The sequence below is a fragment of the Eleutherodactylus coqui genome, chromosome 3, assembly GCF_035609145.1.
Source record: "Eleutherodactylus coqui strain aEleCoq1 chromosome 3, aEleCoq1.hap1, whole genome shotgun sequence".
NCBI classification, from domain to species: Eukaryota; Metazoa; Chordata; class Amphibia; order Anura; family Eleutherodactylidae; genus Eleutherodactylus; species Eleutherodactylus coqui.
In genome coordinates, this window is record NC_089839.1 from 95,240,210 (window position 1) to 95,259,644 (window position 19,435).

The 19,435-nt window shown below is 41.2% G+C and overlaps 1 protein-coding gene across 2 annotated transcripts in view; it reads right to left on the minus strand.

The window, feature by feature from the left end:
* Positions 1-19,435, minus strand: part of LTBP1 (latent transforming growth factor beta binding protein 1) — a 373,900-nt gene that overhangs the window by 144,136 nt on the left and 210,329 nt on the right. For both annotated transcript variants that reach the window (XM_066595882.1, XM_066595883.1), the window contains 2 exons: positions 2,755-2,973; positions 227-480 (listed from right to left, as the gene is read on the minus strand). In XM_066595882.1, coding sequence (XP_066451979.1) covers positions 227-480; positions 2,755-2,973 — 473 coding nt within the window. The remainder of the gene's footprint in view (positions 1-226; positions 481-2,754; positions 2,974-19,435) is intronic.

The following is a 19,435-nucleotide window of genomic DNA, read 5'->3' on the forward strand; positions in this document are numbered from 1 at the left end:
TTCCAAGAGACCTCCTCCTTGAGGACACCACCCCATTATCCAGAATAGATTTCCAGTGATGACCTTTCAGTTACCTAGTATATTATGTAGACTGGCCATCTTCTTTGAGAAGACTAAGTCCCCTAAAAAAATCACTTTTCAACACAATTTTGGGGGTTGTCTAAAAAAGGTTTCTTTGTACATTCTATAAATATACAGAGCTATAAGAAATAAAGGTTAAGCTTACCTGAGTATTAGTGGTTTCTTGAAAGCATCGCCCAAGCTGGGTTTTTGCTGAAACTGGATATACATGGGATACAGTCTGCTGATGTGGGTATACAGCATGAGGTAACTGATGCTTCTGGACACCATGGTAAGACACATGACTGTCTTTTTTCTGAGTGGACGAAGAACTTTCAACTCGGGATACTTGGTGGAACTGAACCGAAGCCTCCGGTGGGTGTTTCACATGGATGTTAACCATGTTTGGTGGATAATTAACTGGAACAAACAGGCATCTGATTAATCCACTATAATTACTGTAACACTAACTATAAAATATTATATTAAATGAATTAAACAATGAATCGTTGTAAATGGACCCGAAAAACAATATATGAAGTATTTAAACATGGACCTGAATTGTAAGGCTCACTTCCCAAGGGCAATCACAACTAAACTCCCAACAAGTCACCAGTTGCAGGATTAGTAAGTTCACACTTACTATTATCGGAGCGTTATGTGTGTAGTTGTACAGCAGTGACCACATAGTAGTGAGTCTTTTTTATCTTGTTCACACAATATGGCTGGAAAAACACATTTTCTGTTATGCTGCACTTTGTTAAAAAAGTTGCCACAGTTTTTGTCCCATTGGTGTCACGTGGACAAAGCTACCATAAAAACTTAAACCAGGCAAATACTATTGATGACCAATCCTCAGAACAGGTCATCAATAGTTGATCGGCTGGGGACTACCCTGGCCAATTAGCTGATTGGGCGCCCAATGTCAGCACCACAGCACAGAGGAGTACACAGCAGAAGCAGTCAGCTCAGATCCCTGTGTAGTGGCTGGTGCTGGTAATTGCAGGCGCAGCTACTATTAAAATCAATGACAGCTGCACCTGCAATTTCGAGCGCCGGTCACTACAGCGGGATCGTAGGTAAATGCTTCTGCTCCGTACTCCTGTGTGTTGTGGCGCTGACAGCTGGCGACCAATCAGCTGATCAGTCATAGTCCTCAACAAAGAGTCCCCAGCCAAAAAACTATTGGTGACCTATCCTAGTCATCAATAGTATTTGCCTAGAAAAACCCTTACATTTTTTTTGTAGCTTTGTCCAAGTGACTCCAATGGGACAAAAACTGTGGCAAAACAATCAGTGCCATAAAGAAAGTCATTCGCCAAAACTGCAGAAAAAGCTTTCAAAAAACTATATACATGTTATTTAAAAAGCTTGGTTCATTAAGACAACCTGTAGTTGTTTAGGTTTACAGGCCTTGTCAGAGAATAAGGACATCATAGAGGGGGGAACTCTGCTCAGCATCTTCCCTCTATAAGCCAGAGCTGTGGGCCGTTAGTAAATAGCAGCTTCTTCTTTGGCAGACAACATAATACCGAAGCTGCTGCACGGGAAACATAAAAGTAAAGTTATCGGAAAGTTCCCTTGTCAAAATTATCTGTCTAGACGTGAGAAAAGCCACATCTGCAGTGATCTTCCTGAAACAACCCATTTAATAGTCATACTTGGTCGGTTTAAGCCCTTAAGGACGTAGACTTTTTTTCCCCCATTCCACCTTCCAAAAAATCATACATATTTTATTTATCCATTAACCCCTTAGTGACGGCCCTATCGTAAAACTACATCCTGCTGTTGCGCACAAAATGACCGCAGAAAATAATTGAAAAAAATTAAATATCTTAAAAAAAAAATTAAAGTACTACAGCAAAAAAAATACTATACAAGTTTGGTATCGTAGCAATCGTACTGACCCATAGATTAAAAATATCAGGTCGTTTTTGTTGCAGTTTGTGCGCCGTAGGAACAGGACGCACCGAAAGATGGTGGAATGTCGTTTTTTTTCCATTTCTCTCCGCTAAGAATTTTTAAAAAGTTTTTCAGTAAATTATATGGTACAATAAATAGTACCATTGAAAAATACAACTCATCCCGCAAAAAACAAGCCCACATACAGCGACGTCGATGGATAAATTAAGGAGCTACGATTTTTTAAAAGGGAGTAGGAAAAAACAAAAATGGAAAAAAGCAAAAAGCTCCATCACTAAGGGGTTAATGTAGCTGTATGAGGGCTTGTTTTTTGTGGGACGAGTTGTATTTTCAATGGTGCTATTTAATGTACCATATAATGTACTGAAAAACTTTAAAAAATTCTAAGTAGAGTGAAAAAAACACAATTCCGCCATCTTTGAGGGTTCTTGTTCTTATAGTATATGCACTGCAACAAAAATGACATGATAACTTTGATTTATGGGAAGGTACGATTACAAAATTGTTTTTTTTTTTTGTGCGGTGCTACTTTTAAAAAATAAAATATTTTTGCACAAAAATGTAATTATAGCTGGGGTCCCATTGATTTGAATGAGAGCTGCGCCTACAATTACGAGTGCTGTCCACTACACAGGTGTTGGAGCACCAGCACTAATAGCTGGTGCTGCCTGGAAAGCCCTTCTAAGGGGTTAAAGTGTACATTTTTTGCTTATCTAATGTGTCAGAACTACATCTACAATCAGATTTTTAAATCAGCAGACAAGCACTTACTTTTAATGCCTTGTTGTCCTGTTACTGTGAGTGGTAAAGTGTGGGTAGAGTGGATGACGTGGGATCCTGATGCTTTGATTGAATTTTGCTGGTACTCTCTTTGTCCATTTCCGTTCTGCACTGGTATATGGCACAGCTTGCCGGTAAAATTGGGTGGACATTGACATTTGTCTCGAGCCGTACATTGACCTCCATTCATGCAAGGTAGATGACAAATCACTAAAAAGGAAAAGCAAGTCTACATTTAAATATTGAATGAACCTGGAGGACACCCCAGATGTATTACCCATACTAGCGAGAAATACCGGCACAACCACAATAAGTATTCTCCGTACAGAATGAGTTCTGTTCATACTATTCTTCTTAGTGCTTAGTATTAGTGTGAACGCCATTTTCCAAATAAAATAACCTGAATGCCCTAAAAAGTGCCCCAAAACACTATTATTTAGCTACATGATTTTTATTTTTTTTCCATAAAAAGAAATACTTGTAGTTTTTAAGAATTAACATTTTAAATTGAATATTAAGGGAAAAATTCACACGGGCATATTTACATAAGCAAAATTTGTGCCCGCAATACCCAGAGAATATAAGGCCCAATGTCCACGGGCGAATTTGATTTGCGGAACCCGCGTGGGTGCCCTGCAAGATCCGCAAATAGAGCCACCCATAGGGAGACGTGCCCCCAAAGCAGCTAAAAGCATGCGGATGTGTTTTTTTTCCTGGCGTGGAGATCGCACGCGCGGGAAGATATCGCAGCATGCTGTCTGATCCGCAGCACAGCCGCAGCTGTCACTGCGGACGTGCCACAGATCTGCGGGAAAGCAGGACATTCGAAAAATAAAAATAGGCACTGCGCATGCACCGGGCGTGTTGGCCGACATGCCTGGATACATCCACCGTGCTGAAGAAAGAAGATCCGGCCGGTACAGAGGAGACCCGCGCTGGATCCGGACAGGTAAGAAACTGTCTTTTTACATCCATGGTCGCGGGTACGCATGGATTCTGCTGCAGGATTCAGCAGTGGAATCCGTGGGTGCAAGTGGACATTAGGCCTAAGGGTTTCTTCCTATGCGCGTATTTTGGCTGCGAGAAAAAACCGCTGCATGCTCTACTTTTGCCAATGTCTATGGAGAGTGTACAAATGCAAGCGCAGTGCGCAAGGAGATGCGCAATTCAACTGGAAAAACAACACATTTGGAACTCATCAGGCTAAATAGCCATTTAAATTGGGGCATGTTCGTGTGCCGCACACTAATAAACAAGCCCTGCTGGCGCAAAAGGTGCAGTAAAATATGTCGGTACAAGTACAAAAAAGATTAGCTCAGGAAATACGCTGCGCTAAGGTGTGTACAATTGTGCAAATGCCTGTGTGAAGTGACCATAAGGGCTCCCACACACTTGCGATGTGTTGAAAACGCAACGCAATGCACCAAAAACACAGTTGCGTGCGTTGCGTTTTTTAACAATAGAAAGTCCCATTGACAATGGCGTTAACAAAAAACGCAATCGCAAGTGTGTGGGAGCCCTAAGGCTAACTTCACACAGGCAAGTGCAATATCGAGCTGTAAATCACGGCTCAATATTGCGCTCCCCTCCATGTGAATCCCCGACGGATGGGAGGTGTTTTTATGTTAAAACAACCTTATATCACTTTGGGGAAGTCACGTTCCTCCGCTGTGACTGTCAGCCGTGGTGGAGGATCGCGGAGTTGAAAACGATGGGAGACCTCGCATCACATCACGTGTACATAGCAAGTGGTGCGATGCCGCCAGCCCCACTGAAAACATGTGGTTTCTTCACATAAGCATATGTACATTTGTGCGGACCTTCGTGCAACTTTTTAGCATCAGAAACAAGGCTTTTTGTATGCGAATCGGCATACTGTACTGTACTTTTTGGGCACACAGACAACGACGCCCCAATTTACGCAGCTATTACATCTAATGAACTCCAGATGTGTTCTTCTTCCCGTGGAATTGTGCAGTGTATTGTGCATCTCCTTGCATATAGCACGCATATTTGCACATCCGTCACAGACTTCTATAGGGACCTTGGGTGTGCAAATTTGCACAAAGTAGAGCATGCTGTGTTTTTTTTCCTGCAGAAGAAATGCGCTAGCAAAATAGGGAAATGTGCATGTACCTATTCATATCAATGGATACTATTCCTCGTGCATTGCATGCATACATTTTACATGCGCAATAATGGACGGAAATACGCCAGTGTAACCACCCTTAGAAATAAATAAAGATAAACAATGGAAAGGCAGAAACACTATAATTCAAGCACTAGTAAAGACAACAAGGCTAGATTCCATTGTTAGTGGAGCGCTGTCCTTTGGCAATGCAATGGCAACTATTCAGTTTTTGTTTGCACTGAATTTTCACATATCTCTCTTCACTAATTTGGTTGCATTCAGGTGAGAGATATGATGCTGCCTTTGATATTGCAACTAGAATCATTCTTCCCAGGGTGCAATGGATTTAGAATAATAACAGACAATGGAGTAGATAAACAAGAAATATAAGTGTTAAATTGTTAGTATCTAGACTACTGAAACTCAGAAACGTCCATCTACCCAAATTCCATGGAATTTCCTATTAAAAGAGTTGTCCCACTTCTAGCTGTTTTGCTGCAGGAAGCGAACAGCTCCATGCATTGTGCAGTGGCCTGGGTTGGTACTGCTAGCTGAATCCTATTTAAGTGAAAGGTATTCCGCCTGCAGTACCAACCCAGGCCACTGCACAATGTATGGAGCTATCTGCTTCCTACAGCAAAACAGGTAGAAGTAAGGCAACTCCTTTAAGTAACATGTTAATGCTATCATCCACTAATCACTCAGCTAAAGAAGACAGTTGCTAATGACAGTGGATGTTGTATGAAAGCAGTCCAAGTTGTGAGGTTGCATAGAAAATATGTTGCAAATCTAAGATATGTACAGACAGAAGCTGTACTAGTAGATCTCAGGTTTACAGTATTGTGCGTGGGAAAAGAATGTACGAGCAGCAACAAAGGTGCGTTGAGGTGACTATTTTATACTGCCGGTATTATATGGATAAAAAAAAACAAATAATGGCAATTTTAGCTATAAAGTAACCAATCAAATCACTTCTTTTATATTCTAACTGTCATAGAAAAATAACCTTGTAACACATTGGCAACTGCTCCAGTCCAATCTGCACTAATTCACATGCTGTACATGCACCTAGCAAACCTCAGGAAGAGTGAATTTGTAAATGTCACACAGATCCACTTTATGAATGCCTTACTGATCATATTTAGGGTTGCCATCCTGCCATCCCAGCCGATAATTACATCTGGAGGCCTGCACCTCCAGTAGAGCGATGTCTTTGGTACTCATACTGTCAGGACTGTGTCTACTCTGTAGCTAGACAGCGCAGTTTCTGCCTGCAACGCATAAGCATACTCCTCCTCCGGCTTCGGCACACTGTACGGGGAGGGGAGGTCAGCTTAAGCTTTGCCGATCGAGAGTGCGCTTCCCCGGGGACAGAGTAGACACAGTCCTGACACTGTGAGTAATAATGACATTGTTCTACTGGAGGAGTGGGGGCTGTTTACTCAAGGGGGGACTATTAGGAAGAAGGGGCCAAAGAGGGGAGCACTACAACTATGCAGGGGCCACAGAGTGGGAGTACTGTTGCTAAGTGGGGGCCACAAAGGGGAGCAGTGTTGCTAAATGGGGTTCATAGGGGAGAGCACTGTTACTAAGTGGCGGTTGCAGAAAGACTCGGTGGTGGGCAGCAGCAGGATGGTATGCAGTACAGAGATGAATCATGGCTACTCCTCTTGGTGGTCTTGGACAAGAAAATAGAACATGGATATCTCTAACCAGTGAAGACATCACCTGTGACAACTGGAGGTAACTGTACTGTAATCACTATCACTGTGTAGAAGTGGTATTTGACTATTGTTAGGCAGATGGATGTGGATCCGCCTGGTCAAACACTGGTTTTGCTATAGGCTATCTGAAATAACAGCACCTGGGAAACCTTGGTTTTCATGCTTAGCCCCTCCAAGAAGAATATTGGCTTTGATGCAGGGTCTCCAAGCCATTATACACACAGATAGTCCAGGTTGTGTGGCTGCTGACACTGTATTGGGCTGAGACACAGTACTTGTGGATCTGAACAGGGTGTTTTCAAGAAACAGGCAGATTTCAGGCACAACCATACTCGATCCCCAGTAGAGTATTTCAGAAGATTTTTCCTATCAGCTGCCTTCTCCATAAAGTCATCTGCGTGAGATAATGAGCACTTAGTCTGATCCCAAATCCTCAAGAAATCCTGGTGACAATGACTTGCTGCTGGTACATCTATGCAGGAAGGAACAGGTAATAGCACTCGAAGACTTTGAGCATAGATCACAAAAAATGGCATGGACCCAGAGTATAGATTGACATGATTATTGTAGGTAGGATAACTCGGCTCAATCATCCTGTTGGGAGGACATAAAATTCAACCTGTCCATTAGAAATGTTTAGGTGATGAAGAATAGGAGCACTGGCAAACATCTGTTTTAGTTTGGAAAAGACCTCTTCAGCCTCGGATGACCAATTTTGGGGGTTCGCGCCACGACAAGTAATGGTGGAAAGTGGAGCCGTCAAAAAGGATAGATGAGGAATGAACTGCCGATAATAATTTGCCAACCTCAAAAATCGCTGGGACTTGAGCTGAAGTGATGTATCCCAAGAAAGGCAAACTCGATTGTTGAGACAGACATTTTTCAAGTTGTAAAACCGTCTTAACATGCTTGTGGTGTGAAAGAAGATCACATGAGAAAATCAATGTCATTTACAATGCCAAATCCAAAAAAGTTGGCACACTTTGAAAATATAAATAAATATAAATAAAAAGAATGCAATGATTTGGAAATCTCATATAACCATGTGCCAATCATTTCTAAATGAGTTATTTTTTTAAAATGCAATAGAAAAACATCTCACTTTCACCTTCTAATATGTTTTCCATGTTCTATTGTGAATAAAATATGGCTATAAAGGATTTTCAAATCATTGCATTCTTTTTTCTTTACATTTCTTTACATTTTATACAGCGTTCCAACTTTTTCAGTTGTAGACAGACGATCACAGAGGAATACAGGATATAACAAAGGGTGCTCGAATGTAAGATTTGCCCAGTATACCAGCTGATGACTGGAGAATGCAAGTGAAGCCAAAGAAGTCCTAACAACACAGAATTTATGATTCTGAGTGGAACCAGCAAAAAAATCTCTCTGTGCAGAACTCCAATTTGCAGATTCAGCGGAACGGGTGACACACTTGATGACATCACACATGAATTCCCCATCAATAGAAGTTACAGAACTGGGCTTCTATAAGTGCAGTGTAGATATCCTTTGCTTGACCATGAGATCCTGACGGATTAAGTTTTCGGCAGAGTCAGAATCTAAGCATGCTTCCACAGAGATATGTATGTTACCACAGATCAGAGAAGCAGGACTTTTGGAGAGGACTCGGTGTCACCTAGGACAACCTGTCCCACAAGCCCAGGTGGCGAGGATTCTCTGGCAGAATCTCAAGAAGTACCCTTTGTCACCACAGTACAACTAATTGCTGGACACTGTTCATTGTAGTCCATTTCACGACAGTTTGAACATTAATTTTGCATTCGCCTTCTCAGGCTTTTCTTAGACAGAAGCTTGAGTTTCTTTACCTTTATGGATTCTGGATTAAAAACAGCAGAAAGAGGCTAAAGTGGTCAAGAGAAACTGGGAGCTAGATGAATTTTCCTTTTTTCATGACAGACTTTCAGTAGGCATTCTCGGAAGCGAATATCCATTCTTGAGGCCAAAGCATTGAGGTTCTCCAGGAACAAGGGTAGACTTCTGCCAGCCAACTTTTCTTTTATTATGCCAGAAAGCCCCTCCCAGAATGCTGCCTGGAGTGCCTGGTCCTTCCATTCTAGTTCTGCAGCAAGTGTGCGAAATTGTATGGCATACTGGCCGACCGTCCTTGACTCTTGACGTAGGCACAGGAGAGCAGATGCAGCAGATGAAACTCGGCCAGGCTGTTTAAATACAGTACAAGATGTGGAAGGAAGGTCTGAGAATCAGAGGCCACGTGACTCTTTTGCTCCCATAATGGTGTAGCCTAGGTTAAGGCATCGCCATTCAAAAAACAAATTATAAATGAGATATCACTGTGGTCAGCAAGGAACTGTGCAGATAGAAGTTGAAAATTAATCTGTCCCTGATTCAAAAATCTTTTGCAGGACTTAAAATCTCCATCAAAATGTGATAGTAGTGGTAGTTAAGCAAAACCTGCAGTGTGAGACCTAGTCTGAACAGCCAGCTAGGTAAAAACTTGATTAACAAGCTGTGTAATCACTTGAGTAGTAGTGCAATCTGTGCAGACTGAGCATTTTCCAAGGAGTCTAGGGAAGTTGCAATAATCTGCAACTTTATCCTGTGGCTGAATTTAGTATGGTGTTTGTAGCGCTAGCAAGTTCCATGGTCTAAGCAAATTGTCACGCAGACAAATGTGGAGCTGCCTGGCCACACAATGGTTTGGCTGTGGGCTAAGGTGGTAGCACCTATGGAACCCTGGTTTTCATGCGTAACCCTTCCAAGTGGGATACTGGCTTTGCTGCCAAGTCCCCAAACCATCACTCACAGTCCTGCTGCATGGCTGCTGATGCTGCACTGGGCTGAAGCACGGAACCTGTGGGTCTGAACAGGGCACAGTCAAGAAACAGTCAGGCTGGTGTGTAAACTTGGTCAAAGCCAAAGGTCATCGCGGGCCCCAAGCAATTGAGTCCAAAACACAGAGCCAAGGTCAGGGAGCCAGAAGTCAGGATAGACAGAACAAGCAGAGGTGGCAACGGGAATACACTGAACTGGGGTTTTGTCACAATAATAAGGAGACCGATTATTTAGGCATCCACCCTCAGGAGTGGATGCATAATATAGTGGTTGCAGGAAAGGAATTAGAGGGAGACAAGTTTAAGAGAGGTGCAGGAGCATGTACCAGCGATGAAGAGGAGAAGAGCATGGCATGCAGAATGGTGGTGCTCGGTGACATGTGAGGCAAGGGAGTGATGCGCCATGAAAGCCATTTTGTGCTGACTGCATTATATCCAAACCTGACATGTTATATAAGTTGTCTTATAGAATATAAACATTTTTAAGGGGTCAAATTTAGAGTTTTGCTATGGAGCACATGAATTCTATGTACACCCCTGACTATAGTAGGTTATGAGTAGCCCACAAACAGTCTGTGCATTTTTATGAAGGCATCAGGGGCTATTGTCCCAAAATGGGGGTGGTTTGTGGCTGGTGCCCTATTACTGGGCTATCGCCAGCTGGCAACACTATACAGGAGGCATTGGCAACTGGCAACTTAATACAAGGGGTCCTAGAATATAGTGCCACAACATCAGAATGCTAATAGTCAGTTATCAGTTTTATAAGAGGTAATATCACATCATGTTTTAAGCCATGCCGCAAACTACACCCCTGATCCGCGAGCCTTTTTTTAACTTCAGCGGTATGGTTTGGTAAAAAGAGGCAACTCTATTCATAATGCATCAATATGTTACCAGTAGAGATGAGCGAGTATACTCGCTAAGGCTAACTACTCGAGCGAGTCGTGCCTTAGTCGAGTATCTGCCCGCTCGTCTCTAAAGATTCGGGTGCCGGCGGCGGGGGAGAGCAGGGAGGAACGGAGGGGAGATCTCACTCTCCCTCTCTTCGCCCCGCTCCCCCCTGCTCACTGCCGCAAGTCACCAGTCACCGGCGCCGGCAGCCGAATCTTTAGAGACGAGCGGGCAGATACTCGACTAAGGCACTACTCACTTGAGTAGTTATCCTTAGCAAGTATGCTCGCTCATCTCTAGTTACCAGTATTACAGGCTGTCTAGGGATAGGGGTCAGTGGAGTAATAAGAGAATGAGATAATAGAAGACAGAAATTCCACATTTTTATACAAGAACCTCCGCTCAATAACAAATATAGTACTTGCAGATTCACAGGCCAATATGGAAGTACACATGGAACTTTTAATAAAATGCAGGTTTTTTGTTGTTTTTTTTTGGTTTTTTTTTACAGAAAATGCTATAAGATTGCACCCAGTCGCTGCAGCTGGATGACATTGCTATTAAAATGATAGCAAATGCATGCAAAAAGAAAGCCAAGAACAATTTCTAAGCTATCTGCCATGGGTATATTCTGTGCACATGTCTCTTATTTCCCCATTTTTGGGTCACATGTGGGTAATAAGAGATTTTTATATCTGTCATTATTTCTTGCACATTAAGTGCTTGTAAACATCTTCCGGATACCTAGGAGGTACGCCAAGAAAAACATAAGCTGTAGAGCATGGACACTATGAACATTGCTGTTTAAGATGTTTGTTGAGAAATAACACTTACTGAAGCTGCTCAACATCACAATGTACCAAAGTCTTCACCCAAACTATAAAGAAAAGAGTCCAATACATATTGGAGGAGGATAGAAACGAGAGCTATCAGAGGAAGATGAAGATAGCTTGGCAGAATATCAGTGAGTGTGTGGGAGCTGTTGCGAAGGACTAGCACAACAAAGTACTCGCTCTTGTGACAGGATTTGTGAAGGAGAAGAACTTGCAGACTCGGGGCGATAAAGGACCTGGACATGAGTGGTTGCATCTGTTCAGACTGTTATTCACACTGATGTTCCATCTCCAAAGTTACCAGAAAAAATGGCCTTCCCAAAGTGGACTCATAACTGTCTGTATTCAGTTTTCAAGTTTTTGTAACTTTGCTTCTAATAAATATATCAAAACTAAACTTGGTACAATTGTCCTGTCAGAGGTGTCTTGTTTCTTGTTTCCCTCAGATCTCAGTGTATAATGTTGTATAGGGAGGGATTGTCGTGTCTCTTATTACCCCATGTGATAAATTGGAGAGACCATTTGGGATAATAAGAGATTATTTTTTTTCACATGTTACACATATGTATTATGAAATGTAACATGCTTTCAATGTAGAGTCTTTCTATAACATAGTAACTAAAGTAAAATGGGATTTGTGCACGCTGCTGTTGAGTTACAAAAAAGTGGAGTAATCTCTTATTACCCCAGTCATCTCTCATCACCCCTTTCTCCTCTAATCGAATTTCATAAGACCACGGCCACCAGAGCATCTGTGTTGGATTGGAGAGGGATTGAAGAGACAATAATTTATTTATTAATTTCTTTATTTTTAACTACAGCACCAGACAACCCATTTAAAGACTCTCAAAACTTTAATATGCGTTTTCTATCCACATACTGGATGAAAGAAGAGCATCCTGACTTTTTAAGACTTTTTAAGTGGACTTTATATATCCATATTGATAGGCTCATAAATTAACATTAGCTGAGTCTTAGGGAGAAAAAAAAAAAAGAAAGTAATACTGATAAAAAATACAGTAATGTCAAAGCTGCCTACATCTATGTTATAGGCACAGATATAAAATATAAAAATATAAAACAAAAAACAGATATGAGGGATCACGGAGCCAACCTTCAAAAATCAATCTATCCACGTTAACACCAAAAGCACAAGGTCAGTGACGAATACTGAGGTGTAAAATATAACCTTTATTAATGTCATGTTAAGAATCACTGAAAATCCCAAACTACTAGAGATGAGCGAGCGTACTCGGAAAAGCACTACTCGCTCGAGTAATTTGCTTTATCCGAGTATTGCTGTGCTCGGGTCTGAAGATTCGGGTGCCGGCACGGAGCGGGGAGCTGCAGGGGAGAGCGGGGAGGAACGGAGGTAAGATCTTTCTCTCCCTCTCTCCCGCCCACTCTCCCCTGCTCCCCGCTGCGACTCACCTGTCAGCCGCAGCGGCACCCGAATCTTCAGACCCGAGCACAGCGATACTCGGATAAAGCAAATTACTCGAGCGAGTAGTGCTTTTCCAAGTACGCTCACTCATCTCTAAAAACTACCCATGCATGCTAAAATACAAGGTTGTATTGTACTACAGTAAATGTCGCAGTCTCAGATGTTCAGCTTCTTAAGGCCCTTTTACGGAGATGTCCAACAGTCGTCTCAGCGATAATTGTTCTTCTGCTGTTACACAGGAACAATCATCGCTAATGATCGGAGATGCAGCGGATCCAAGATCGTTCCAGCCCACCCCCTCTATCATAGTAAACAGGCAGTTGTTCATAGATGACTGACTGCCTGTTCACACGGCTGACCCGCCATTCAGCTTTCTGCATGCATACATTGAATGACGAAGGAGAAGCCAATTAATAATTCACACGTTGCAAACGTTGTCGTATATGAATGCCATTAAAAAAATTAAGTTTTTTGTAATTTTCATATTTTCATGATTTGTGAAAAAACCTAACGTAATACAGAATTTTGAAGGTCATTTTTGGAATCTGCCGAAAAAAATCCATTCGTATACACCTCTTCATTTCAAAACAACCAAACCTTACATATCTGTGCTATCGTTCATCGTTCAGTCGGGGCATGCATTTATACTGAATGATAATCATTCAGAGTCGCGGGAATCTTTATGATTATCAACCCGTGTAATAGGGGTCTCCGACACAGATACATGTCTACTTAATGGCTGTGGCTGTTGTCATGTCTATCTATTTGCCTTGTTCAAGGATAGTAATACGAGACAGAACTGATAAAATGATGTCGTTCCCTCAACTACGAGGTAAGAGTCAAGAACGAAGAATGAAGCATACAATGAATACATGTATTGTTGCACTAGATGCCTAATATAAATATAGCCAGAGTATAAGTAATAGACATAAACAAGAAACTATAACAGGAACACTTAAAGGAACCTGTCACTTGCCCAAGGCTGCTTTTACACGGCTGAGAAAATTGTGCAAGATTTGGGCGTTGTGACAAGCACAAATCTTGCAAGACTATGAACACCATTTTTTGAAACTAGCCTAAAGCAACAAAAAACAAACTTATAATGCTGTAAAGGGAGGTGACAGGGAGCCGGGTGATGTATTTTATTATACTTACCCACTTCTTGGTTCCCACCGTTGTCCGTGTGCCAATCAAAAATCGGACTCTTTTCAAAGTTCTGTGCGCGCATTCTTCTATACAAGTCTATGGACTCGCATGTGTGCCACACCTTTTACGTGGAATTTAATGACTATTTAAGCTTCATAAGGGACAGCTGTTTTCTTTTTGCTCAGTGTCACACCTTTCCCCTTGCATATTTGAACTCCCATAGACTTCTATGGCACTTTTGCTACGCGAAACGCAAGAAAATAGAACAGGTCCTGATTTTTGACGTGCACACGAAATGCGCCCACAAAATGTGCTTATGAAAGTGAACCCCTTGAGATCAGTGGGTTCAATTCTCAGTGTTTAACATGCGCAAAAACGCCCAAGTGAAGAACCCCTGAATGGGGAGATTGGCACACGCAGTTTGGCTCTTCCTTAGGGTGGTTACACACTCCTGTATGCACAATTGCACACGATTAAGTGCGACGTATCTGTTCCGCAAAAAAGGTTTGAGGTAGATTTGCCCACGTATCGGCGCATAGTAATGTATTTTTTGCGTACGCAGGGCTAGACACACCCTTTGATTTAAAAGGCTATTTAGATTAATGAGGTCTAGATATGTTCTTTTTTCCCATGGAATTGTGCAGCGTATTGCTCCATTGCATGCATATTGAGTGTGTATTTGCGCACCTCACATAGACTTCTATGGTCCCTTGGTGTGCGAATATGCTGGAATATAGAGCATTCATTGATCTCAGTGGGTTCTATTCTCTATGTATTGCGCATACATATTTTACACATGCAAAAGCATATGTGAATACGGTCTATTGAAACTGCCCTTAGTCGCAAAGACTTTAACTTTGTACCTTTCCATTAATTCCAACTTGCCTGGCAGAACAAGTCTCAAGAGACCCCCCATTTACCTACAACGTTGGTATTAAAGGCACTTCCATCTTGAAGTCATTGACTTGGCTCATGCAATAATGAACTATGATCTGCGGTTTTGTACGTTTTAGGTATTCTATGGAACGTGGTAGTGACTTCCTTCTGTGCAGCTTGCCTGGTTTGGTCCCTTGTAAACAATGTTTAAGTGAAAAAACTTCTGTAACTTTTGATTAAAAATGCAGTTTTCAGCTTAAGCCAGTGGGATTTTAAAGTAAATCTGCAAAAAGTGAACTCCAATAAGAGCTTTTGTCTTAGAAAACGAGCGGAAAAGCTATTTTTCAGTTTATGCAAAAAATAAAACAGTCAAAGAGGCATGCATAAAAGTAGATTATTGGTTTAGCAAATGTTAGACTGGAGACTACGAAGAGCGGAAAGGAAAAACACACCAGAGGTAAAGGAAAAGGAAGCAGAACAATACCTGGAGAGCAGAGGACAGGCCTGACAAAGGGGGGCTTTGAATGGGAACCTGCAAAGAGGGGTAGGTTTAAGCAGAAATAACACATGAAGTAATATGCATAAAGCAAGCCTTGCGTGTAAGGAGCACCGGTCAGCTCTCTCTATGCAGTAACAAGTGGGAAGCATCTTTTCTTATTTAGTTACTATTTGTTTTACTGTTTCTCTGTTTTTTCTCCTAGAAATATATGAATAAGTTTGATGAATGGGTGTCAGAAGTTGGTGGTGTGTCACTGCACAGTCTACAATTGTTCGATTAGTACCAATTGTACCACATCGCGTTGGCATATACCTCTCTGTATTGTAATGCCCAATTATAAATTTATTCAAAAATATTTAGGAGTAACAGAGGAATGGCACAATGGTACAACATAGAGTAAAGAAAAAGATGCTTGAAAATGCTTACATAATTATTTAAAAAACCAGACATGTTAGTTAAAACGGTTGACCCACTTCTAGCTGTTTCGCTGCAGGAAGCAAACAGCTCTGTGCATTGTTTAGTGGTCCAGATTGGTACTGCAAGCTGATTACCATTCACTTAATAGGATTAAGCCTGCAGTACCACCCTGAGCCACTGCATAATGTACGGCGCTGTCTGCTTCCTGCAGTAAAACAGCTAGACGTTGCAAAACCCCTTCAAAAAAACAACAATTACCTAATGTAAAAGCCCTCTGATTAGTACAATGCATTAGTACAGGGTATCCAAGGAAAATCTGAGTATCTTTGGTTGCTCTAAGTTTGCATCAGTAAACCATGGAATGAGAATTTGATGTAAATTATAGACTGGCAGGGGTGCAGGGAATTGTAAATCGGAAGTTATCTTTCTCACACTACAAATCTTTATGTCCTTATAGCAAGTACAACAGAAGTAAAGAGTTGGTGATGGTACATTCCAATATCAAATAACAGATACAAAATTGATGGGGATGTCCTGAATGCAGTGACATAGCTAGAGAGATGAACACATACAAAGCACGGAAAATAAATTACCATTTACAATATAACTTGTGACATCACTGCGTGCAGGCTTTGTGTATGTGTCAAGCATATTGGGACTGATATATGCCAAAAGAGTGTTCTTTTAGCATATATCGGGTAGGTATGCTTTAGAATACTCTTTTTCTAATTGCATTGAAAGGGGTAGTCAACAATACTTTTCAATGCAAAGGTATCCCACGTGACATACAGTCTTTAAATTATCATTCCCTGTATTAAGTTATTAAGCCATATGTGTAAAAGTACTTGTCCCTTAGTCAACCACATTTTATTAAAACATCACTTAAAGTGGTTGTCTGTTCACATCCTCGTTGGCAATAAGGGAAGACCCCTGGAACACAGTTGATTTTCTTAGTGGGTGCTATCGTCATCTGATAATTTTTCCTAATTTTCAATCAGCTCATAGGTGTTGGTGCTTTGAATCAGACCCCCACAGATCTGACATTGATGGATGATCCTTAGAATAGATCATCAATATGTTCCCAGAAAACCCATTCAAGACATCAATCTAAAACACAAAAGCAAGTCCACCTCTGGATGGCACAAAACGAACATGGAAACCCTTGGGGTAGCATAGTAAACGTTCTGACTTGACCCCATTGAGATGTCACGGCAGGACCTTTAACGGGCAATTCATGCCAAAAAGTCATCCAGTCTGAATTAAAGTTATTCTGCAAAAGTGACTAGACCAAAAGTCTATAACAGTAATGTGAAGGACTGATCTCCAGTTATCAGAAGTGTTTAGTTGGACTTGTTACTGTTAAAGGTGGCACAAATGGGTAGGAGGTGTAGGGAGCAATTACTTTTTGATGCAGGAGATATAAATATTGGAGAATATTTCTCCATCAATAAATGAAATAATCATTCGAAAATTAGATTTTACCTTTATATTACATTTTGTTTGAATATTTTAACCTATTAAATGTGACAAATATGCAGAAAACAGAAGAAATCAGGATAGCTTTTCAGGACACTGAATGAAACTGGTCTAAGGGCAGCTTTACCAGAGGCTATGGGCAGAAGCGATTGCTGCAGCGCAGTGTATTTGCGCATGACCAAGGTTTGAAGAGGTACATATAATCTGTGTGTTCCGCATGTGTCTGTACTTTTTGCACATGCCAGTTCACACATGTGCATGACTCACCCATTCCATGGATTCCATGCCTAGACACACCCTTTCCGTGGATTTCATGTCTAGACACACCCATTCCATGGATTCCATGTCTAGACAAGCCCTTTCCATGGATTTCATGTCTAGACACACCCTTTTCATGGATTTCATGACTATTTAAAATCTAATAAGCTCCACGTGTATTCTTTTCACTGCGTTTTGCGCAGTGCTACACTCATCCCCTTGTGTGTTGTGGCACCTCCCATAAACTTCTATGGGACTTTTGCTGTGCACTATGCAGGAAAGTAAGGCAAGTCCTACTTTTTCTTTTGCACACGAAATGTGCTCACAAAATGTGCTTATTTGAGCGTACCCATTGAAAATAGAGGGTTCTATTCTCTGTGCTTAGCGCAAGCAGATTTTGCGTGTGCAAGTGCCTGGACAAAGACTGTCGTGTAAAGAAGCCAATTAGATGAGCCAATTATATCATTTGAACGAGCAAACGAGAGAGTGACATCATCACTAGCTGGTTCACTCTCTTGCAGCCTGCTTAGACAGGCAGTTGAATTGCTGGCTCATTCAAACGAGTAATTCTCCTGTTGTTAACTTTCGCTGTGTAAGCGAATGAGAAAGACTGAATGAGCGCTGTTTGAACTCAACGATAAGTGAATGAGCCAACAATGATTTCTATGCCTACAGAAACTGAGTGATTATCGAACGTCGTTTGGTTGCTGGCTGCGTTTAGACCAAACGATTATCGTTCACTTTGAATGCTTTTCGAGCGTTATTCGTTCCATCTAGAAACACCCCAACTCTACCTATTACAGTAATTATAGATAATAGTTTAGAGAGGTGCAATAGAACACCCGTCGTAGCCTGAAACTCTGCCTTGGACCACAACCAAATCATTTTCTAGCGTTTGTTCTTCAAAGTCATTAACCAATAATGTCTTTTGAAATGTCGACTGAATGAACTTGAGGAATGTCATACTCATTCACCCACGAGACTCCAGTCATCGCTCAAGCGTGTCAACTCTTAGTCATATGTGACAAAAGAGAAAGTGAATGATTAGAACTCGTGTACATCGGAATGATACCCTTACGTCATAAAAGGTTATACTTGGTGTCTGAAGTTAATCCTTGAACACATATGCTAAGTAATAAAACATGCTGTATCCTCTTCTGTGTGCATAGAAGCATGACTACCATACATATTGTATTATTAGTGCCTGAAGGGTCAACACTGCCATGGAATTCATAAATTCTGATGTGAGTACAAGCTTCTATTCATTTCTCACTTGGTCTAAATGAATATACTGGAAAGTATGAGAAAGTCATCCAATAAGGAGAAATGAAATGGGAAAATAAAACAAGCACAATAAAAATAAGAATACAGCGTGATTGTTTTATACAGACATGTACATTTACCAATAAAAACATGGAGGGAGTTTTTTTCATAGCCACATTATTCATCAGTATCTGGAAAGGTAAAGAAAATTAAAGTAATGTAAAACTTTATGAAAGGGAGCAATTCTTATAAAGTAGTCCTCCTGGAAAACAAAACCTCAGCATGGCTGAACTTAACTTGGAAAATTTGTTGACTCATGTACAATGGGAGCTGGGGAATTTCATATATAAGGATGGTGGGTACGGAATAGGAAAATGGTTTTAGAGCTGGCTGACTTAGAATAGCTCGAAATACTTTACAAAGCCATGTCCTATCTCTTGTGGGGTTTGCATTGAATGGTTTTGACGTGTCCTTTTGGGAGACCTTACCTTGCTGCCAATCCCTAACTCTATGGCAAAGTCTCAATATATTCCAACCAAGGACTGATTCCATAAATTTGGACCAATCTGTCTTTTCCAGTAGAGTTGAATCGAATATGACCAGCTTCCATAAAATGATTATCTTAGAGTGACCATGAAACACATTATAAGACGTAGTTTGTTCTTTCTCTACAGCTGTAAATCCAGAAGTGATATTAGGTACCCAAGTTAAAACCCATAAATATATATTATAGTAGCATAGTGTGTAAGGCCGAAAAAAGACATTTGTCCATCCAGTTCAGCCTATAACCCCCAATGTTGGTCCAGAGGAAGGCAAAAAAAACCAATAGGGTAGAAGCCAATTTTCCCCAGGGAGAAAAACTCCTTGCTCAATCCAATCTGGCAATCAGAAT